Raw genomic sequence first — 25743 nt, 5'->3', positions numbered from 1 at the left:
GTGTTAAAATGATATTCTACATTCAGCTCAAAATTGTAAGTTTCTTTAAGGAATATGTAACTCATCATTATCCTAACGAATATCTAACCCCCTTTGTCTTGCATTAATTAATAGTTCTGGAATCATGCAACCTGCAAATCTTATTTCGAATGGTGGCGGTGCCATTTGGTTAAATGACGTATATTGCAATGGATCAGAAAGTAGATTACTGGATTGTAACTTCAATAACGTGACATTGCAATGTGATCATGGGGATGATGTCGGTATCCATTGTTTTCTCAACTGTTCGACAGAAGATGAAGGTATGAAGATAAAAAAATCAACGTTTGAAGCACTGTTAGCATTAACAAAATATTTCTGGAAAAGATACATATATTATATTATATGTCTACATATTGAATTTGCCTTCGAACCATTTTCTCGTTTTCCATTGAACGCAGGGTCAAAGAAGAAGTCATCAATGCTTACTAATAAACACAAGTGTTTACTAGGAGTTTATTTAGTAAACTGACGCATGTATTTACTACTAGCGTCATTTTTAAGGTACCTACAGATACAATTTAGCTTTTCGAGTTACGTCATCAATTTATTAGTTTTTTCATGTAAAAGTGGATTTCAATTTTATATGTTACAAACCCAGGCTGATAAAAAATTATCGGGAACCCCGATGATCACAAGAAATAGATTAGAAAACATCTTTACTTTTACTTAATGTGGCGGATTAAAAAAAATAGATACAATAAATTACGCAATAGGCAACAATGGTAGCTATTTGTTCTGTTCCCCTGTTCAACTCATACGTTTGGATACATATGGTAGCTCGTTTTGAAGCTGAAACATTTTGATCTGTTTCATTTGGCAGAGTGTAAGTTTTACTCCACATATTGGGCAACCCCACAAGACTCAATGTGATTCTGTTCTAGCAAACACAAAGTCCTTATGTCTATTTAATTGCTACATTTTGTTAAAATTCAGTATTTTACAATCTTTTGATAACTGATAATAGTTATCAAAGGTACCAGGATTATAATTTAGTACGCCAGACGCGTGTGTCGTCTACATAAGACTCATCAGTGACTCTCAAATCAAATCTTTTTATAAACCCAAACAAGTACAAAGTTGTAAGATCTTTATTGTACAGTTTTCATATGGTTGAGCTCAGTCAATTACTAACAGTAGTATCATGTCAACGACTATTGCATACACTTTTATTGTTATTATATTTTTTTTTTGATAATTGACAACCTTACTGTTATCCCCATGTTGAAAACCTTTGTTTTGTTCTTCAAATAGTTAGGAGATCTAAAATATGACTTTCTGAACAAGTCTTCAATCATTCCTTAATATGGAAAAACTGCTGTATTTCTCCTTTTTTCTGCAGGTACTTTGCGTATAGTTCCGGGGTACGCTAAGCATCAAGGTCGACTGGAAATAAAGTATAGAGGTGAATGGGGAACAGTTTGTGATAATCATTTTGGGAATATTGATGCAGAAGTAGCCTGTAAACAGCTTGGATATTGGTATATATATCGTTTAAACAAAACACCACTTAGACAGCGTTTTCATAAATCTTTTCTTTTTATCTATATATTCAATAATAGCTCGGATAGTGTTGTGTATAATATTCAAACAGAATAAAATAGTTAACGATTTTATGGTTCCATTCGACAGCTTAAATAAAATGAAATCAGGATTTCAAAAAACAAAATTAAAAAATTTAGAAATAATTTATTCTAAAGCATTTATTTATGAGTGAGCTAGTGAAGATATGAAAGCCTTTTAAATACATATATTTATTGTTTGATTTGGTATCTATCAAGTCTTTTTGAAAATGATAATAGATAACATACTTTCTTAAAAAAAATTCGTATGGTATAAATCGTATGGTATATACAATGAAATACTATAAAATGTCATCATGCAGAATTTGTGAACGTTTCATATCAGCCTTTTTATGTTGATGGTTGTCGGGGTTCATCATCTGACAACTTAAAGACATTTACAACTATTTAGTGAACATGTATTTACCATAAAAAAACACATTATAGGCTGGGTTTGCAAGTCGATTAAAACACAAATGAACTATCACTATGTAAAATTGAATAACTTTTCTGATTTTATAATTTTTTGGGTAGATCGACACCATGTTTTTAATACAAACAGGTGTCAAAATTGTCATCTGCATTTAACCTAACCTTGACAGTTATTAACATAATATTGATCCCTGCATTGAAAGTAGACTGTCCCTCTTGTATTTATCGTCCCTCTTTCATACTATCTAACCCTGTATGTCTTAAAATTGTTGATAGTTTTGGAATCATGCAGCCTTCAAATCTTATACGGATCGGTCGTGGTGCCATTTGGTTTAATGACGTAAATTGCACCATGTTATTTACACAGACATGTTTTAAAATAATCTTCTATATTCAGCTGAAAATTGTAAGTTTCTTGAAAGAATATATAATTCTTCATGAATCCTAACGAATATCTAACCCTCTTTGTTTGCATTAATTCATAGTTCTGGAATCATGCAACCTGCAAATCTTATTTCGAATGGTGGCGGTGCCATTTGGTTAAATGACGTATATTGCAATGGATCAGAAAGTAGATTACTGGATTGTAACTTCAATAACGTGACATTGCAATGTGATCATAGGGATGATGTCGGTATCCATTGTTTTCTCAACTGTTCGACAGAAGATGAAGGTATGAAGATTGATCAAACGTTCGAAGCAATGTAAGAGTTAACAAAATGCTATACTAATGTCGTAGAAAATAAATAAATTACCATATGACTTGATATGCATTACTAAATGTTTTGCCAAGTACAGCTAAGGTTATCTATGCCTGAGGTAGAAAAGCCTTAGTCTTTCAAAAAACTAAAATTTTGTAAACAGACTCATCAGTGACGCTCGAATCAACAAAAAGTAAAAAGGCCAAATAAATACGAAGTTTAAGAGCATTGATGACCAAAATTACTAAAGGTTTTGCAAAATACAGCTAATGTAATCAATGCCTGAGATAGAAAAGCTTTAGTCTTTCAAAAAACTTAAATTTTGTAAACATGCAATTTATAAATATAACCAATCAATGATAATTCATTTCAGCACAAAAAATGCTGATTACGTGTGGGAGAAATAAACAGTGGTTGCAAAAAAACTCATCATAGATACCAGGACTAATTTATGTATAGCAAAGCAGAAACATATTGATATATTTGATTGTCAGGGTTTTAATCTTCTTCGATTTCAATAAACCAACTTGATTCCGTTTCAGTATACAACAAGTCCTTATTTCCACATTTCGACAAAAGAGCTTCTTGTTGTGGGGAGTTCTTTGTTGTACGTGTTTCAGCTCACAAATGACGAGGCTAAGTCAATTACTAAAAAAGTATCATGACAAATACTATTGCATACATTTTTTTAATTTTATTTATACTTGAATAGCCTACTATGATACCCATAGTGACAACATTGGTTTTGTTTTGTTTTTGTCCAAATATTGTTCTGTGTTTCTTTTTAGTATGGCCAACTAAAAGTGTGTGTGTTCGCTAATTAATGGATGAAAAAAATATCTCAGGGACAAACAGCTGCATGTAGCAATTTTTGTTTAAGGTGATTTGCGTATAGCCGCTGGTTACGCTAAGCATCAAGGACGACTGGAAATTAAGTATAGAGGTGAATGGGGAACGGTTTGTGATAATCATTTTGGGAACGTCGATGCAGAGGTAGCATGTAGACAACTCGGATATTGGTATGTAGCACGTTAAAACAGAATAACACATATATAGCAATAAAAAAAGCCTCGAGATAGTGGAAATATGAAAGCCTTTGACTGGAATATTGCAACGAAACAAATTAATTGTTTAAGATTGACTCTTTAAACTCTTTCATAAAATGATTAAGAAAAACATACCTTCATGATAAAACCTATATATTCTATATAATGAAATGATATAAAAAAGGCAGTAGTATATCGCTGTTCAAAACTCGTAAATCCATGGACAAAAACCAAAATCGGGGCTAAAAACATTAAATATAAAAGGAGAACAATGACACAACATTAAAATGTAACACACGCAGAAACCGACTGAATATTAGACACAATTGGATGAGAATAACAAATATAATATCAAAACCAATACATATAAAAAAAATAATGAATAATTTATAGACATGATAGATGCACACTCCAACGCAAAAAAAAATGTGTTATACCCGGGATTCTGCATAAGATAAGTAAGTTTATGGCTAGCACAATTATTTACCAAATATCTTTATATCATAGTTCACCTGCTTAACAGAGTATTTACTAGTTGAGTAAACCACATAAGGACTGTATATATGTATATGGGCAACTTTGTGCTTGCTATTTGATTGAGCAGATGTTGGAATGTTCTACTGAATTGAACTAACATCTGATGTTCTTTTTTAAATGTTTATATTTAATTGAATCGTTATTTATATTCACTATTCTGGTTGTCTTTCATTTATTTATAGTTCTGGAATAATGCAGCCCGCAAAACTTATACGGAATGGTCATGGCGCCGTTTGGTTAAATGACGTAAATTGTTCTGGTTCTGAAAGTAAATTACTCGATTGTAATTTCAATAATATGACTTTACAATGTGATCATAGGGATGATGTTGGTATTCATTGTTTTCTCAACTGTTCAACAGAAGATGAAGGTATGAAGACAAAACAAACGTTTGATGCATGTTTAATATTCGACGAAAACATATATGTTAGGATGCAAAATAATTATTTTTCCCAAAACCTCCGTCATTGTCTTTAATCTTAATTCTATATGTCTATGCAAATTTTTTCGCTATTGGTTGTACACAATTGAAAATGTAGAAATATTACAAAATGTGTATTCAAGAAAACAAGTGTTTACTGTCTGTTTGTCGAGTAAAATTACACACATGCTTCCAACAAATTATCAATGTTTATTTTTTTTTTCTTTTCCAAAAGATAAATAGAAAATGTTTATTGGTCGCGTTTACTCTATGTTTAGAGTCATATGAAACTTCAAATTAAAAAGCAAAACGATGCATATGTTTTTTTTTATAATACGTTTTCATTAGGCAGTTACGCTGCTTTATGCTAGTGCCCTAGTTTTGTGTTTTACCCAATAATTGCTGAAACACGTGCTATTGTTATTATCTAGCTGGATATTATGTTATTTATAACTAATTGAACAGTTGTCTCATACTTTTAATTCTGGATTACAAAACGTATAACCAGAAAAACCTTAAAAGATCGTCGAATCACCAAAAAGCTTAGAAGTTGCACATAGGAAGTAGACCACATTATGAATCCTTATATTGTTTATTATTGTCACATTGTATATACTTGTTTATGTATTGCTATAGCATATTATTGATGCTTTCGCAAATAAAATATTCATTCGTTCATTCATATCCCCTGAGCTTTTGAATCAAATATCAAGGAACAAATGTATGGAATATTTAATCGCCGAAAATTTCTAAAGACAAGTATTTTAGATTTTATAAATGGCCAAAGTCGTAGGAATTTTGTGTGTCGTCAATACGTAGTCAACTACGTCAGTATTCAATTATATAAATTCAACTGTTCATGCTGTTGGCGGCAATTTCAAATCTGGAGACGTTTTGCCGTTGAACCTTCGACATGGTTTTTAGCTACACCCAATATGCCTGACGAACATTCCACTTTAAAGAAAATAAAAAAATAACTTTGCAAACCTTTTTTTACAAAAGTCCCCTAATTAACGACCTCAAAACTTATTTTCAACATTATTATTCATGACAGCGATGTTCATGTTGTTCAACCGCTAGCTTTATACAGAAAATTGACGACAAATAATGTGTAAATTCGAGTTAAATCGTATCTGACAAAAACAACATTGCAAACAAAACGCATGCCAGACTAATACAATATCGGATGCGATGCCGGAAGCGGATAAGGATAATTTAGGGTTTTGACGATCAAATAAAAAAAAAATCAGGCAGGTGACAAAATACATCGATGCATGGTTAATAAATATAAACACTAGAATTAATATATTAGAAAGATATATGTAAAAGAAAGAAAAAGCAGAAAATTTTGTGTACAAAAAACTCAAAATTACCTTTTGACAAATTTAAAGGTCATACAATGTGACAGCCAGAAATAATATATCTAACAAACTATATGTTCCTGATGACAGTATTAATTTTCCTTATCAGTGATAAATGTTGGTAATGCATGTTGGATGCTTTCAAAGTGTAATCATTATACTGCAAAATCGGGTATTTTTTTCTCAATTTTGATTTGGTAAACATAATAGTTCACGAGTCACTCGCATATGACTTCAAATCATCAATAAGGTTGATGTGTGTTGTAAACATGACTTTATTAATTTTTTTTCACAAATAAAAGCACACAAACACACATGCATTATTGTTTTTTTTTTTCTTAATTCTTTTATCAAATTGTATGTTACCTGATGTTCACAAAAAATTACAGTTTTCATAGAACTGCTCCGATGATTTTTCTTTCAATTGAAATGGCATAGTTGGCTGCTTCACATAGTTATTTAAATCGTTATATTACTGATATTAACATTGATTTTCTTGAATGATTATTTCATTTCTCAAAACAGTTGAGTGATATAAAGTATTACCAAAAACTAAGAGCACCAGCAATTGTCCAAAAAAAAAACAACGTCCTCATACGTAAAATAGCGATTAACAGATTATCATTGGTCATCTCAACTCCATCTGTTTTCTTTTCTTTTCGTCGTTCAAGCTTAAACGAGAAAGTCAATTGTGTTGCGATGACCAACGATAATCTATAAATATGGCTCTGTATGTGCATTCATTTATACTAGGCGATAATGGTAGCGATTAATTACAATTGTGTGTCCATAAATTGAATAACTGTCGGAAAAATATGTGATTTTTCGTTAAATGATGAATAAAGTAATGAAATAAAGAAAGGTCTACCCAAGATAAACATCCGAATATATTATTTTTTTGTAGGAAATTTGCGTATTACTGCGGGCTATGCTAAGAATCAAGGTCGACTGGAAATTAATTATAGAGGTGAATGGGGAACAGTTTGTGGAAATCACTTCGGGAATGTTGATGCAGAAGTAGCATGTAAACAGCTTGGCTATTGGTATATATCGTGTTTAAACGAAATTCCAGTTAGACAGTGTATTTATAATAATTTCCTTTTTGAATATATATATGGTCCAAATGCACCGCAATCAAATTCAAAAAGTAATATCCAACAATGAAATGTTTTTCTGACAGCTGAATTATAAAAACAAAGATTTAATTTTCTGACTATAGTTATTTTTTTAAATTACACATTGAAAACATTTAGTCAGCAGTGAGTGAACAAGTGAAGATAGGAGAGCCTCTTATTTCAAATACAAAGTAAACAACACAATGTCTGATTTGGTTTCTATAAATTATTTATAAACATGATGAAGAATAACACACATTACTGTAATCACAATAGAATGATATACTAGTCGTGAAATCATCATTAACGTTTTTTTTCGGGAATATTATTCTAGTTTTGTTTTTTCGCATCAATAAAATTTCAAAACAAATAGTTTAGTAATAATTTATATTCCAGAATAGAAAAAACACAAATGAAATAATTGATAGCCGATTAAACGCGTATAAAATAAGTCAATCATACAGATATAGTTTGGTAATAGCGTGGAACTTTTGATATCAAAGACTTTTTTTAACGAACATGTGTAAGAATGTTCTTTCTGCATTCCACAGAAAATGAAGAGTTTAGAACATAGATCCCTTATCGGGATACAATGCATAGTATCTAAGTATGTATGTTTTTTCATATATTCATAGTTCTGGAATCATGCAGCCCGCAAATCTTATAAATCGTGGTAAAGGTGCCATTTGGTTAAATGACGTAAATTGCTCTGGTTCTGAGAGTAAATTACTTGATTGTAATTTCAATAACGTAACAATTCAATGTGAACACTACTGGCATGATGTTGGTATCCATTGTTTCCTCAACTGTTCAACGGAAGATGAAGGTATGGAGGTCAAATCATTTTTTTAGCAATATAAACATATGCAAATACTCTTTGGTAAGGTAATTTATAAAGGTGCAAAACACATCAACAAAACGTGCGTCGTGTATGGGATGGTGTTAGTATCAATTGTTTTATCATTTAGTCAATAGAAGATGATGATAAAAAGGTTTATCATATGTTTGATTTATGTTTAATGTTGAACGAATAATTTTCTGTACAAATATAAATTAGGATGCAAAATAATTACCCTATGTGATGGCATGTATCTATATTTTATTTGTCTTCGTAAAACTCCTCGCTTTCAGTTGAACACAATGGTTAAATTAGAAATATACAAAATGAGTATTCAAGAAAAAGTGTGTACTATATGTTTGTCGAGTAAAATGACGTACATGTTAGCTACAAATGATAACTGTTTTGTTTTGTTTTGTTTACTTAGAACTAAACAAAATATGTGTAGTAGTCGCGATTACTTTATTATAAAGTCATTAAAACAAATAAATGACGATTATGCGGTATGGATGCGTAACAAATTATCAAGTCTTCCATATAAGATTAAGGTTTGCGTATATAAATCCATCAGTTCAATAATTTTTTAAACATTATTGTTCAGCAGTCAGTCAAAAGTTCATTCATCAATGAAACTATCTACGTCGTCATATATAAAATAGCGATAACAAGATTATCATTGGTCACAGCTCAAGCGAGAAAGGCAATTGCGTTTAGATAACTAACGATCATATATTAATATGGCTCTATGTTCGCCACTCATTTATTACAGACGATATATTCGTATCATTGTGTTCTAATTCTGTTTCCACATATAGGATAACTGTCGGAAAAAAATATACGAGCGGTCTCGTTAATTGGTGAACTTAAGAAAGGTCTACACAAGACCAACATCGAAAAATAAAATATTGTGTTTTACAGGTAGTTTGCGTATTGCTGCGGGTTACGCTAAGCATCAAGGTCGACTGGAAATTAATTATCGAGGTGAATGGGGAACTGTTTGTGGACATCACTTTGGGAATGTTGATGCAGCAGTAGCATGCAAACAGCTCGGATATTGGTATTTATCTTACCTCCTTTACACTTCTAGCAATACAATTGATTAAAGGTGTCTGCGTGGAGACCGTGTATATTTCATATAAGGTATGTAGGGATGCCGGATTTATTGCACCCGCGTCCCTTTATGTTCCATATTAGTGAGACGGGAGGCAGGGCTTACTCCATACACGATTGTAGTGGTGTTGCGTCCCATAATAAAAACAAAACGGTACTGAGATATAGTTTCTTTATGCTGACAGTATTTAGGACTTGCTCATTTCGATAGGTCACTTTTGTAAATCTTCACACGTTAAAATAGTCTGTAAGATAAATTCGTTACATAGTGTGCGAGTGACATTATACGATATATATGGGGTCAGTAAATTTCATATGGGGATTGGAGCTTTGCGCGAACCCCGTATCGAATTGACTGACCCCATAAATGCCGGACTAGATCACTGACACACTATGTAACTAATAATATTACGTTTTAATAGAATAATATGTAGACAGTTTTTTTTTATTTCTATTTGATTCAAATGCACCGGGTTAAAATTTAAAAAAAATAATATCAAACCATTCGACAGCTGAATGAAAAAAAAGATTGATATTCAACTATACATTTGTAGTTGTTAAATTGTGAAATCACACACTGAAAACATTTAGTTAGCAGTGAGCAAATGAGATATTAAAGCCGTTGATATGAAAACGAACCATCAAAATATCTTAGTGTGTTTCTATAAATTTTTTCTAAACATGATTAAGACTAACATAAATTCTTGTTATGACAAAGACATGATATAATATTTTTGGTTCCATTATTAAAACATTTGGGAATGTTATAACATTTCTGTTTCCGCATAAAAAAAAATCAAAACAAATAATTTAGTAATCACTTATATTCCATAACACAGACACACTAAACATGCTAAATGGAGTGATTGAAGTCAATCGATAACATATGTAATAAGACATGTATTTGGTCTGCATTTTATGGAACATGAAGAGTTCAGAACATAGATTCTTGAATGGAATCTAATGCATAGCATATTAATATATATGTCTTTCATTTATTCATAGTTCTGGAATCATGCAGCCCGTAAATCGTATACGTCATGGTAAAGGTGCCATTTGGTTAAATGACGTAAATTGTTCTGGTTCAGAGAGTAAATTACTAGATTGTAATTTCAATAATGTAACATTACAATGTGAGCACTACTGGCATGATGTTGGTGTCCATTGTTTTCTCAACTGCTCAACAGAAGATGAAGGTATGAAGGCAGATCAAACGTTTGATCCATGTTCAATATTTACCGAATACTTTCTTGTAAAATTTGTTCATTAGGATACATCAAAACTACCTAACAAAAACCTCCAGTTATGTCGTGTATCTTTATTTGATTTGTCTTAGCAAAATTCCCGGCTTCTGATTTGAACACAGTGGTAAAAAGTAGAAATATATCAAAATGTGTATTCAAGAAAATTGTTTACTGATGTTACTATGTGTTTGTCGATTAAAATGACGTCGGGTTCATGTTGCTTATTCTTTATTTTTCAATGTTGTGTCATGTGTACTACTGTTTGTCTGCTTGTCTTTTTCATATTTAGCCATGGCGTCGTCATTTTTTTTTTCGATGCATGAATTTGACTGTACCGCTGGTAACTTTGGTTCCTATGGTATATTTCGTCCCTCTGGTATCTTTCGTCGCGCTTTTGCTACAAATGATCAATGTTTTTTTTTTACTTAACTAAGAAATAAATAAAACTTGTTATTAGTCGCGTTTACTCTTTGTTGAAAGTCATGTGCAAAAATAAAATGACGATTATGCGATATGGATGCGTTAGTGATCCGTACACAATGATTAAAATTTCCGCAGAAGACTTAGATTTTCAAAAAAATGGTTCCAACATTTATTTAACATAATTGTTCACTAGTTACTTGTTTCATATGAATTTAAATAATCAATAAGGTAGATTTGTGTTGAAAAAAATGTCTTTCATGTTTTTGTTTTACAAATAAAAGCAAAAATATATATGTTTTTTCTTAATTCTTGGATAAGATTATCGGTTAGTCCGATGATCACATAAACTTACAGTTTTATAGAACTGCTCTTGTGATTTTTTTTAATTACATTGACATGTTTCATGTAAACATAATTAAAAACAGTTTATCGTTATTTTACTTAAACTTCCTTTGATTTTATTTACTGATTTGTTTTCATTCTTAAAACCATTGAGTAATATGAAAGTCATTACTAGAAACTCGGGGCACACGTACATTTCTCAATGAAACAATCAACGTCGTAATATGTAAATTAGCGATAAACAGATTGTCAGTGGTCAGCTCAACTCGATTTCATTTAAATAACCAACGAAAATCTATAAATATGGCTCTGTATGCGATATTAATTTATCATAGGCGATAATGGTAGCATTATGTTCCAAATCTGAGTCCATATATAGGATTATAATCTCCATATATAGGATTAAAATCTGAAACATATATGCATTTTCGTTAAGTAATGTAATAAAGAAAGGTCTCCCAAACACCAACCTCTGAATATAAAATATGTTTTATTGCAGGTAGTTTGCGTATATCTGCGGGTTACGCTAAGCATCAAGGACGACTGGAAATTAAGTATAGAGGTGAATGGGGAACAGTTTGTGGAAATCGCTTTGGAAATGTTGATGCAGAAGTAGCATGCAAACAGCTCGGATATTGGTATATATTACGTTTAAACATAAAACCATTAAGACAGTGTATTTTAATAATTTTCTTCATTTCTATTTGGTCCAATTGCACCGGATTCAAATTCAAGAAGTAATATTCAACCATTCGATGGTCTTATTTGACAGATGATTTAAACAAAAAAAGATTTCATATTGAACTAGAGTTGTTCAGTTTTGAAATAACAGAATAATTGAAATGTGAATTCGTTGAAATCAAATTAAAACGAAACAACACAATGTCTTGATTTGTTTCTATAAATTCATTCTAAACACTATTTTTTGTTATCACAAAGAAATGAAATAATAATTTTGATTACATCATTAACGAATTTTGGGAATGTTATTCAATTTTTTCCCCGCATTAAACAATTTTAAACAAAAAATTTAGAAATCACTTATATTCCATGACACAAACATACTAAATTGAATTATTGTAGTCGAACAATAACATATAACATATATTAAGCTTGGAGAAATACTTTGGTAATAACGTGGACATTTGTATATCTTGACAACATTTTCTTTATATCAACATGCGTAAAATTGTTTATTCTGAATTTTCAGCAAATTAAGAGTTCAGAACATAAATCATTGAATGGAACGTAATGCATAGTACCTGAATCTGTATTTTTTTCATTTATTCATAGTTCTGGAATCATGCAGCCTGCCAATCTCATACGTCATGGTACAGGTGCCATTTGGTTAAACGACGTAAATTGCTCTGGTTCAGAGAGTACATTACTAGATTGTAATTTCAATAATGTAACATTACAATGTGAGCACTACTGGCATGATGTTGGTGTCCATTGTTTTCTCAACTGCTCAACAGAAGATGAAGGTATGAAGGCTGATCAAACGTTTGATCCATGTTAAATATTTATCGAATACTTTTTTGTAAAAATAGACATTATGATGCAACATAACTACCTTAAAAAAACATGCAGTATTGTCATGTATCTATATTTTATTTGTCTTTGCAAAATTCCGTGCTTTTGGTTTGAATACAATGTTAGAAGTAGAAATATTACAAATTGGTAATTCAAGAAAATTGTTTACTGATGTTACTATGTGTTTGTCGATAAAAATGACGTCGGGTTCGCGTTGCTTTTTCTTTAGTTTTCTATGTTGTTGCATGTGTACTGATGTTTGTATGTTTGTCTTTTTTTCATATTTAGCCTAGCGTTGTCAGTTTTTCCTTCGATTCATGAGTTTGACTGTCCCTCTGGTATATTGTGTTCCTCTTTTGCTACAAATGATACATGTTTATTTTTTTGTTTACTCATCTATAGGCGATAATGATAGCATTATGTTTCAATTATATGTCCATATATAAGTGAACTGTCTGGAAAATGTATGCGTTTTCGTTAAATGAGGAAGACAGAAAAGTTTATCCAACACTAACATCGGAATATAAAACATTTATTTTGCAGGTAGTTTGCGCATAGTTGCGGGCTACGCTAAGCATCAAGGTCGACTGGAAATTAAGTATAGAGGTGAATGGGGAACAGTTTGTGGACATCACTTTGGGAATGTTGATGCAGAAGTTGCATGTAAACAGCTCGGATATTGGTATATATCACGTTTAAAAAGAATACTATGTATACAGTGTATTTATAATAACTCCCTTCCTTTCATTTTGGTCCAAATGAACCGGATTAGAATTCAGAAAGTAATAAAGAAATATCAAATTATTAGATGGTTCTATTGGATAGCCGCATTTAAAAAAAATATTTTGATATTCCACTACAGTTGTTTAGTTGTGAAAGTATACACTGAAAACATGTAGTCAGCAGAGAGCAAGTGGAGATATAAAAGCCGTTGATATCAAATTAAAACAAAACAAAAAAATGTCATCTCAATAATGCATATTCTTGTAATAAAAAAGAAATGACATAATATGTTTGATTCCATTATTAACGCATTGTTTTACTGTGATGCAAGTTTTGTTTCCATATCACATAATTTAAAACATTGTTTGTTAATCACCTTTATTCCATTACTCATACACACTAAATGAAAAGGTTAAAGTCGATTAATAATATATGAAATATATCAAGCATACAAGAATAATTTGGTTATAGCGTGGACATGTCTAATATCTTGACAACATTTTCTTTATATCAACATGTGTTAAAAGCTTTCTTCTGCAATCTACAGAAAATTAAGAGTTTAAAACATAGATTGCTGAATGGAACCTAATGCAAAGTATATGAATCTTTACGTCTTTCATTTGTCCATAGTTCTGGAATCATGCAGCCCGCAAATCTGATACGTCATGGTAAAGGTGCCATTTGGTTAAACGACTTAAATTGTTCTGGTTCAGAAAGCAGATTACTGGATTGTAATTTCAATAATGTAACATTACAATGTGAACACTACTGGCATGATGTTGGTGTGCATTGTTTTCTCAGCTGTTCAACAGAAGATGAAGGTATGAATTTCAGATAAAACTGTTTAAGCAATGAAAACAAGAATACTCTTTGGTTTAGTAATTCATTAAGGCATAAAACACATCAACAAACTATGCGTTTTGTATAAATATTGCATTTTCCTTGCATTTTATCTCGATGTTGATCGAATGGAATTAGTATGCCTTCAATGAAGGATACAATATGTGTTGATTAAATGAACTGACGCAAGTCTCAGCTACAAAAAGTTCAATGTTTTTTGTTTGTTTTTTTCGTATACCATGTATACTGAAACATTAAGCAACATGTATATTCTTTTTTTACTCTATGTCTAATTAATCAACGCTGTGTAACAGTGAACTTTAATTTCATAGTTTACAAATAAAATCTTAAGATTGTTTTTCTATTTTTTATTTTTTTTTTACATATTTGAAGAATTTGTACATATGCAAATAAAAATCGATTCAAAACATGAGTTATTTTACAACAAAATATTGCACAACTTGTTTTTTATGAACGTAATTTGTTTTTGTAGTGCGGAAGATCATAACACAATGTTGACTTGTATACCCATTTTATATAATATAACCTTTTATGTATATTTTAACTTTTTTTACACATCAATGTCAGTATAATATGGAATTGAGTGCGACTATTATAGAAAAAAGATACAAAAGATACTAGAGGGACAGTCAAACTCATATATTGAAAATAAACTGAGAACAACATTGTTAACAACAAAAAAGACAAACAGAAAAATAATAGTACAGACAACATAACATCAAAAACTGAAGACTTAGCAACACAAAATAATCTAATCTGAATGCTTTCAAAAAACCTTGTCAAAAAAGAAAAAAAAGAAAATATGAACACACTTTTAACCACCTCTCACAAAAATTACATTTATAATTATTCATTACCTTTCTCTACAGGTCGTTTGCGTATTGCTGCTGGTTACGCTCTGCATCAAGGACGACTGGAAATGAAATATAAAGGTGAATGGGGAACTGTTTGTGATAATCAATTTGAGAATATCGATGCAGAGATAGCATGTAGACAGCTTGGATATTGGTTTGTATTACGTTAAGTGAGAGATATCAAATGCACAATTCATTTTAATAAACTCATAATAGAAACCCAATACTAAATTTAGTATAAACGCCAGACGCGCGTTTCGTCTATAAAAGACCAATCATTGACTCTCGAATCCAAAAAAGTTAAAAAGGTCAAATAAATTACGAAGTTCTAGAGTATTCAAGAATAAAATTTCTAAAAGTTTTGACAAAAACAGCTCAGGTAATATATGCCTGATGTAGAAAAGCCTTTATATTTCAAAACAATTAACAACACTGAACCAGGATATATTTGTTAAGGGTCCAGCTTAAAGGACGCCTCCGGGTGCGGGAATGTCTCGCTACATTGAAGACCTGTTGGTGACCTTCTGTTGCTGTTTTTTTATGGTTAGGTTGTTGTCTCTGACAATTTCCTCATTTCCATTCTCAATTTAATAACGATGAGTTTCTTTATAACAATGTGAACCTAATCCATGCAGACCCGTCCAGGTAATGTATTTTTTTTTTTCTATTTTCACGTACGTTATTTTAAAGGTAATATTAAGTTTTATGGTAGTAATTTAGCAACTAGTTAAAATTAAGTGAGAGAAAAGCTGAAAAGCACTTCCTAGAAGCCAAGTTTATAGATGTTTTACTGTTGTTGTATCTTCTGTAGTTTATTAAGCCAATGCAAAGCATGGAGCTTCACATGCTCAGAAGAAGCTTTAAGTTGTGATGTGGTTTTGATAGGTTTGTTAACTATGTCAATCTTTGTTGATCACACGTATTTTATGAAATACAGATTATATCTCTTTATAGTTATGAATTTCTTTACAATATGTCATATGTGGTTCTTTGATTTCGTTTCCACTACGAATGAAATGGATGCAATGCTAACCTTGTTTTTTATACAACGAAAAGAACTGGAAACTACTAGGCGTTTTTTTTCTAATTCCCTTACCCAGAACTGAATATATTTGTAGTAGTTAATCGCTTGCGATTGCTATTGTACTGAACCTATACTTAATAATTGGAACAGATCGTGACGTAGTTTGTTGTTGTACATTCAAGCATGTAAGAGTTATACAGTTTTAAATGACCATTTATGTTTTACAAACATATACTAGTGACGAACAGGTCTATAACTGTTATTCTGTATTCAGCGTAGTATTCAAATTTGCTGAAATAACATTATCTCTGACCGGAAAGTAGAAAATATATAATCCAATGTATCGTTCATTTGTTAACAGTTCTGGAATCATGCAACCCAGATCTCTAATACGGGATGGTGTCGGTCCAATTTGGTTGAATGATGTCAAATGTTCTGGCTCTGAAAGTGAACTACTGCATTGTAACTTCAATACAGACACATCAACATGTAGTCATTATCATGATGTTGGCATCCATTGCTTTCTCAACTGTTCAACGGAACATGCAGGTATGCATTTGGTCAAAACAAACGTTCAAACAATTGTGAGATGACTAGTAAATATCGGATTATGCATTTAAGTTACCAATGGTCGTATAATAACAAATAAAATATCCAACAAACTCAAGAATAAATGAAATGGCATTTTGAAATGTTCTGGGTTTTTTTTTACATTTAAAACCAAAACCTTATTTTTATTGTCTATACGGGGGGCAAACCATTTATTCATTATTGAATTACTATTTGGTGAAAGCATCACAGATGAGTCCTATGTAGATGAAACGCTCATCTGGCGTACTTAATTATAATCCTGATACTTTTGATAAAAAAAAATCTGTATGTTTTAAGGGATCATATTACAGGGATTATATATATTTGTATATCCTGTTAGTCAAATAAATAGTGTTATTGAGATATTCTTCATATGCATTTTAGTTTGAGAACTGAAATGATAAAATTAAGAAATTAAAAAAAAAACATGACATTAAAGGGTAATACAGCCTTACAGATGTCGTCTGTTTCGATATAAATGAAAGGTAGATCTTAATAGTAAAAATACCTGACAAATTTACTCTATTCATATCTATTTCAACACCTCTTGCATCTTTGGTCATAATGGCTTGTAAATAAACAGGCAAGGAGGTCATCAAGAACACTTTTGAAAAAAGACACCCTACGTTTGGTTACATGTTGGCCATTAGTTTTAGGTGAGCAGATTGTTATAAAAAATATCGACGAGAGACGACCAAGTTTAAGGAAAAGTTCACTTGGCCTTTTTTTTTTAACAAAACACGATAGATATAGGAAGATATGGTATGAAATAGTTAGCACACACACACACACACACATCTGGTTATCAACAATAAATGTTGGAACGTGTATAAAACTATAAACTCTAATAAAATATGTTATGTTATAGATAATGCATATTTTAAGGTTTTTCTTGTTGTAGAACACACCGAGGGGTGTCAGGATTGATCAAATGAAAGACCGACCGTAGGGAGGTGTTTCTTTGAGCAATCCTGACACCCCGAGAACACGGACAAACCTGTAAAAGTGCTAGGTATATATTTCGGCATTAATAAAAAAGATTGCGAAAAATTAAATTGGGATACTAGATTTGAAAAGAGTCGAAACCTGATAACATCGTGGAAAAAAATAAACTTAACCATTTTAGGCAAAATTCTAATAGTTAAAACTCTCATTATACCACAATTTACTTTTTTAGCAAATGTTACCGCTTTAAGTTACTCAAAAATAGTTGATATAGAAAGAGAAATTTTTGGTTTCATATGGAATAATAAGAAAGACAAAGTTAAAAGACATACTTTGGTAGCAGATTATAACCAGGGAGGGCTTAAAATGACCGACATAAAAAGCTAGTTCTCCTCTCTTCAAATAAGATGGGTCTCTAGATTGCTACAGGCAAAACAAGAAAATTGGACATTGATACCAAAATTATTTTTAAGTAAATTAGGTTCTAATTTCCTCATTTTTAGAATGAATTTAAACAACCAAACTTTAAAAAAACTAGATAACATAACTAAGGACATTCCAGAATTTTACTTAGAAATAATAAAAAATTGGATTTTATTTCATGAAACGAACATAACAGAATTGAAAAACTTTGTCGAAATAAGAAAGCAAGTTATTTGGGGTAATAAATTTATAAAAGTTCAAAACAAGCCGCCTATTATGCATAACTGGATACACAGTGATTTTATTTACATTAACGATATTATTGACGATAAGGGAAAAATTGCTCAAGATAAAATATTTAGAAAACTGCGAAACACTAAAAATTGGATAGCAGAAATTTCAAAAGTAAAAAACTCAATTCCAACCTCATGGCTAACAATTTTAGCTACGGAAGAATCCATCAAATCAGAAGTAAATTTTAACAGATTATTTATCATTATAAACAAAGAAAACATTAAAATTGAAAATTTAAGCAACAAAAACGTGTAACAATTGCTCGTTCAAAAAAAAATTCTCCAAACATTGGCATAAATAAATGGAAAAATGAATTAGAAATAAATTATGACTTTACCAAATATATGTTTAAGTTTATACACCAACATTTAAAACTTAATAAACTTAAAATGTTTAGGTGAAAACTAATAACTTGCATTTTACCGAATAGAGAAAATCTCTACAAATTGAAAATCGTAACTAGTCCGTTTTGTCAACTTTGTCAACTTAAAGACGCGTATCAACACTTTTTTTTATCGAATGTAAATGTTTAAAACAATTTTGGGAAATCATTAATAAAATCTTATCTCAAATGAATTTTAATAAAAACATTAACTTAAAAGACATTGTAATAGGCTACAAAATAACAGATAATGAGTATATCGGATTCAATATAATTCTGGCACTTATAGGATTTGCTATCTACAAATCATACTATGTATCCGATCAAAGAAATAAATCTACTAATGTATTCAATCTGTTTAAATTTGAACTGGACGAATACTTAAGATCCTACAATCTACAAGAATATACTACAGTCCAAGTGCTTCAAACTTTAATTTCTCCAAAATAAAACACTCTTAAAGAAGATATCTCTGGAACACTTCAACTAAATAAATAAAAATAAAGAAAAGACTCACCGAAAATGTTTAAAATCCAAATAAAAAAGAAGTAAAGTAGCCAAATTCAACTTACATCAATTAAAAATCATGCTCTCTCTCACCTTTAAACAAAGTAAACCATCCGATCAAGAAAATCGATGTCACACACTCTTAAATCATGTAATTTTTAAACGAGATAATTGACACCAAACAATCAATTTCGGACAAGAGTATTATATGGGAGTTATTTAATTTGATTACATGTATAGAAGAAAATACATCATTTATTTCAGATCAGGGTACTGAATTGTATTACATTATTATTGAACATTGTATTAAATTGTAATATACTTATATAAAATTTAAGAAAAAAAATACTTATCTATATGAAACCCTGTTCTTATAGATACTAACAATTTCAGGGTACCTTACAGTTAAAGCTGTAGCGGTAAGGTCATTGTTAACAGCTTTAGTGCAATAAATTTATATTCAAGTGTTAAAAAAAAAGAAACTGTCCTTATAAAAAATAAGTATTCTAAAAGTCATTTTGATTGGTGAATAAAACAAGTCCAACCAAAACGTGTTTTTAGGGTTTAAAATAGGAAACCCTAAGGAATCAAACATTAATTTCCTCGTATGGTTGGACTCGAAATAAACATATATTGACATCTTTGTTTTATTCACCAGGTTCGTAAACTTATAAATTTTGTTTAATAAAGAGTTAAATAATAAATAAAAAAAAAAAAAGAAAAACCTAAAGATATGCATTATCTGACTTATATACCGTCAAATTTTTTTTTTTTATAAAGATTTGCAAAAATAGTATCATATATTACCAACAACACTAAATGGGATATTCCTTTCTAATGCGTTCATGTTTTAATACGCCCTATGGCTCATTTAGAATGTGAAATAAAACTCACTAATTAATCTCAATATAAACCTTTTAAAAAATATTATCCATACACAATTTATTGAACCACTTAGTTTATGGAAAAGGGGGAGGGTATGTTTATTTTCTATTTGTAATCTCATTTCTGTCTCGGAAAAGTGGTTATTTTTTTATTAACAATTTTAATTGAATAGTATGAAAAATTCAGAAAGATTATCTTTTGAGTAGCAATACATTTTATTAACACATAATCAGGATATAATTGTATACCGTCAGCACCCGACCCTTTTCTGAGTTACGTTTATGTTATTCAATAGAATATTAGATTATCTTATTAGCTGACCATTTGATAGGGTAAAAGGTGTACATAAATTTAAAAAAGTTAAGAACTGACACGAAGACGAATATAAATACATGTAGGTCACAGTATGATTTCCTTTTCAGCGTTTATCGTCCTGAACATGCATGAAATATTTGCCACTGGGCGTTAAGCAAGCAACCAAAAATCAACCAACCTATTCAGTGTGACTCAATAAGATTTTCAAAATCTTACACACGAATATGTTAAATCTGGCTTTTTCTTTATGAAAGTCTATATTTAAAATTCATCTCACATATATGATAATGTTTCTTTATTTTAGCGATAGATTGACAAATCTTCACACGATTTGTTTTTAAAATTAAAATGCGGGCAATGAAGGATTTTTTTTACATCTATCATCAATTGAACTTTTAAATATAAATTTCCAAATCGGCAACAAAAAACTATCAGACGAATAAAATTTTGAAGTAAATTATAGATTGCATTTTTATCAAGGAAAATCATGACCTCACACAGGTCATTATTTTATGCCCCTGAACATATTTCATTGAAACATGGTATCGTCCGGGTTGATTCTGAAAAAGAATGACCTGTCGTTCTGAAAGAAAATAACTCCATATAGGTATATAAGATGTCTTATGACACTGAACATGCCGAATGTAGCAAATTCATTTTGGTATGAGAATAATAAAATGATGAAGATAAAGTGACAATATTAAATCGAATTAAATGCTTGAAATGGGAATCGATGGTCGATTTCCAAAGAATACATTATTCTTAATATTAATGTATGTATCATAGTATCGTTTTACTTTCTATAATAATGTACATGAATTGGGCAAATTGTTGATGGATAATATCCTCATCATAAACAATTTGCATTTGATTGATTTTCTGAATGCTAAATGCTGTGACAACGTTTTAAAAAAAAATGGCTAGTTCCTTGTGAGCACTTTCTACATATTTGGAATATTTTGAGCTTTATAATCATCCCACGAGTATGCTCAGTACACCAGCATAGCTATGACCAGATAAATAACCTGGAACAAAGCATTTTTTTTTAAATCACAAGATTTGTGCATTCTTACTTTTAAAATTAATTTATCAAAAAGATTCAATTTTTTACTTAATATAGTCGTGTGTTTAGGGATGTAAAGACCTGTTGTACAATAAGCACGTGGCAATTGTTTATATACACTTTCTACATTTACACCTGATCATCTTTTGAGCGTTTTTGATTGAGTGCAGCGAGTTTCGACTGCAACCAATGAAAATTATTACCTTGTGTCTCCAAAATTTTATCTGAATCCGCCAAGATTGGAGAGGAGGAAAGGGGCCGTAACCTCGGACAAGCGAAGATGCTTGTCCTCAAAATCAAGAGTGTCATTTCTGAAAGAAGGGTGTGGGTTTAACTTATTTAGGGTAGTTCAACATACAATATTTTCTTTTTAATCCTCAGGTGTCACACCGAATGAGAACATCAGAAGTCTAACTAATGGTGCGGATGCTGTTGTTTTTGTTATAATTGGTGTTGTTGTTGTTATAATTGTTGCTGTAGTCGTGATACTTATCGTCTTGGGTCGACGTCGCTACTGTTCTTCAAGATCCGGAATATACCTTGAAGAACCTGACCATCAAGACACAGAACAGGAACATGAATATGCCTATATAGACCAGAATGCTATAAATACAATAAATATAATTAATACAAGTTCAGATTATTTGGAGCTAAATGCTTCTAGGGGAGAACCAACATATGTTATCAGCGATCCTAATCTTGATACATATACATGATCAAAACAGCTTGCAATCGTTGTCAAATCAAGACGAATATGAAATTGTCGATAACTACATGTATTGTCCTAGTTAACATATCAAAACAGTGACTTCGTACGTCCAATTACCATTGACACCTGAGAAACTAGCTTTGACGTACTCCTCTTAGTTTTGAAACGCAAACATTGTCAAACATTGCCAAATAGGTTATGTTGTGTCAAATATTTGTAAATAAGAAAGTTCCATCATGCTAAGTACTACATGTATCTGTTGTTGTGGTTGTTATGCATTTCATCATAATAAGTGTCGTAACATATTAAAGTGCGATTTCCATGATACACTGTCAGTTGTTGATCATGTTGATCTTTTATTTGAACATCGAAAGGCTATACGTGTGTTTGAACAGTGACAAGTATAACTGTCCTATCATTTTAATGTATGTTTGTTGCCATTTTTTTTTTGTGATGGAAAGGGGAGTGTTATATTTTCAAATGACAATTAAATGAAATTGGCGTGATGCAGCTATCCTTGAACATATATTTCTGTAGATCATAATTCCTTCAGCTGAAATTATCGACACAAATGTTGTAGTATGCAGTACTTGCAATCTTCGGCGTAGCTTCTTTACAAGAACATGACCAGTGAATGATTGTATACATATTATAGATCAATTACTGATAGTTAATTCACAGTGTTTCAAAATACAAATCTGCCTGGTTTTGATAACAACCATATCAATATGACGTTTCCAATGCCTCTGGGTTAGTTATTAAAAAGTTTTTTTTTTTAATGTAAGAGTCACAATGCCTCGATTGTTTTTCTTTATTATACAGCATGATAGGTTTTCATTCATAAGACCAGACGAATACATGTATCAGAAAAAGATACTAAAATACTGTTCGCAATGTTAACAAATACAATTATTTTTTCTTGTTATCCAACATTTCGCATTGGTACTTTTTGCAATCAATTATTTTTTTAAACTGTAAATAAGAATTGTTTATACGATTTTAATTATTTAAGGATAGCAATGTGTATTTTGCCTGTAGTGTACAGTAGACAATATGCCTGTCAAAATTTCTATTAACATATATCTTCTACTAAAGTTTTTTAGCTAATAAACATGTTTTGTGTCGAATATTTCGTTACAGTAATATATCATTAGACGTTCAAAAACAGATTGCATGTCTTTGTTTTTAATTTAACTTTTTCTCTAATTTGCAAATTCCAGCATATACCATTCAACTGTTTCTGCTACGGTAGATAAAGTAATTATTTATACAATTCTGTGATACCTTACTCAGTTTTGGAAGGCATTTGCTGGTGATTAATTGTTTTGAGTTCTGATCGAGGTTGATGATGCTTTATTTTTTACCAATCCAAACTTTAACGATTGGGTTCCAATGATATATCCTCTGGATCTAAACATTATTGAAACTACAGAAACGACTTCTTTTGTCTCATTTTCAGACCCATTCCTCGAATTTGACACAATAAGTCAGCTTAGTAACCTAATCCATGACAATCGAGACGATTTTAATTTTAAAAACCGTAATCGCATTATGTTAAGCCCAAAACGCAATTCAATTTAGTATTAATGAGTTTGCAGCTGTTCTTAGACTTTGTTAAACATCACCACTGTATACGTAGACAGTTGAGGAACAACAAGCATGAAACATTTTGTTTAGACCTTTTTTTTTAAATTCAATCTTAAACACCAACCCCTTTTTAATAACTGTTCTGTAACAACTTCACAAATAATACAAGATGATCTTCAAGTATAGAATCAAATTACTGACTAGGTTTATCATCTAACTTACGTGTTAGAGTTATCCTATATTTGCCTTTGTGAATATAAGTGTTTTGGTTAAGATTCTTGTAATACTATCTATTGTACATGACATGGTACTATTCATCCTGGGATAAGGTTGTTGTACTTTGGTACTTATTTGTTTTATTTGTCTTTCAACGTTGATTGTGTTTAGTGTGTATTGTTTTAGTGATAATGATTACTACATAATGTTGACTGATGTACCCGTTTTGACATTTTTGACGTGTTTCATATTTTCGTTTTTCACACATAGTAGTCGATATCGTGGAACTATGTGTGACAGTCATGTGTGTAGGATGTTTAACTTGGTACCGAATGGTTGAATTCGTCGTTGTCATCGGATAATGTCTGTGCCGAGTCGGGAATGTTGCAGTTATTGCTTATTCGGTTTCGTGAAAATGGTTTTCCGTTTTGGGGGGGAGGGGTACGTTACATTTAAAATTTGTCCATGAGGTTGCATATCTGAAGGTATTGACAATGCAATTTCCCATAGAAACCCCTTTTACGGATAATGACGGTTACCATTTTCATACAATACCAACAACAGTAAATTAAATTTGTTAATGCTTCTTTTCAATGCAAAGTCTTGCTGCTACAAGATATTGGTAATACTTCACTAATGTGTACACGAAGACTTTGAAGGGATAATCCTGACAGAACCTATCACGTAACGTATCCAGTATGAGTTTTCTTAGCATAGCCAATTTTTGCAAAAGAGGAACGAAAGATACCAGAGGGACAGTCAAACTCATAAATCGAAAATAAACTGACAACACTATGGCTAAAAATTAAAAAGACAAACAGACAAACAAAAATACTCTTGACACAGCATGGAAAACTGAAGGGTAAGCAACAAGAACACCACAAAAAACTAGGTGTGATCTCAGGTGCTCCGGACAGGTATCTAGATCCCGCTTCACATGTGGCACCCGATGTGTTGATCCTGTTATAATAACTTGATTGATTGATTGATTGTTGGTTGCTAAACGTCCAGTGGCAAATATCTCATTCATATTCAGGACGAGAACAAGTTCACAATAAATACAATAGGTAGGTTGATACAATATAGACCATATGGGATGATGGTCGGGAAAATTCGGACTGCCACTTGAAAATTAAGGTATCTTGGATAGGGACAGACATTTTGCCTTGCAACAGGCCACCTACGGACCCATCAAAAGAGTTGTTGCAAGGGTTTTTAACGTGCAAAGAGCGTGACACTCTCCTTACACGAGGCATCGGATTTAAAGTCCACCTTCTTACCGGACGTGACTGCGATCTTGATACATCCCGCTCAGCCAAACGGACGCCCCACTTCGGCAAACTGTTTACTGCCGGCTGGGAGAAGACCAAGTGACCATATGTCTATACCCCAATCACCCTTGGGGGTTCCTGTTATAACAAATCCGGTAAATAGTGTAATTCAGTAAGTGGTGTAAGTCACATTCATGAAAGGGAAGGGGATTGTAGTTACAACGTAAGCAAACAATTCGACATCATCTGTGAAACGGTTATTCCATAACGGTCAACCAATTCGTGATGGCGTCAGTAAAATTTACGAATGGATGATTTTAACTTTACCATATAAAACTCTTCGTTTGATAGTTCTTTGTGAGCAGCAATCCGTTATCAAGAAAATCGTG

The 25743-nt window shown here is 31.3% G+C and overlaps 1 protein-coding gene across 1 annotated transcript; it reads left to right on the top strand.

The window, feature by feature from the left end:
* Positions 1–124: 124 nt before the first annotated feature.
* On the top strand, positions 125–23317 carry LOC134690020 (deleted in malignant brain tumors 1 protein-like). Its single transcript, XM_063549990.1, has 16 exons — positions 125–302; positions 1382–1520; positions 2519–2706; positions 3615–3753; positions 4500–4687; positions 7004–7142; positions 7850–8040; positions 8971–9109; positions 10168–10358; positions 11671–11809; positions 12465–12655; positions 13248–13386; positions 14058–14248; positions 15158–15296; positions 16528–16715; positions 21953–23317. The coding sequence occupies exons 1-16, from the start codon at positions 125–127 to the stop codon at positions 22285–22287; spliced, it is 2814 nt and encodes a 937-aa protein (XP_063406060.1). The 3' UTR covers positions 22288–23317.
* Positions 23318–25743: the final 2426 nt, after the last annotated feature.

The sequence above is a fragment of the Mytilus trossulus genome, chromosome 11, assembly GCF_036588685.1.
Source record: "Mytilus trossulus isolate FHL-02 chromosome 11, PNRI_Mtr1.1.1.hap1, whole genome shotgun sequence".
NCBI classification, from domain to species: domain Eukaryota; kingdom Metazoa; phylum Mollusca; class Bivalvia; order Mytilida; family Mytilidae; genus Mytilus; species Mytilus trossulus.
The sequence above is the reverse complement of the archived record's forward strand: the minus strand, read 5'-3'. Positions and strand labels throughout refer to the sequence as shown.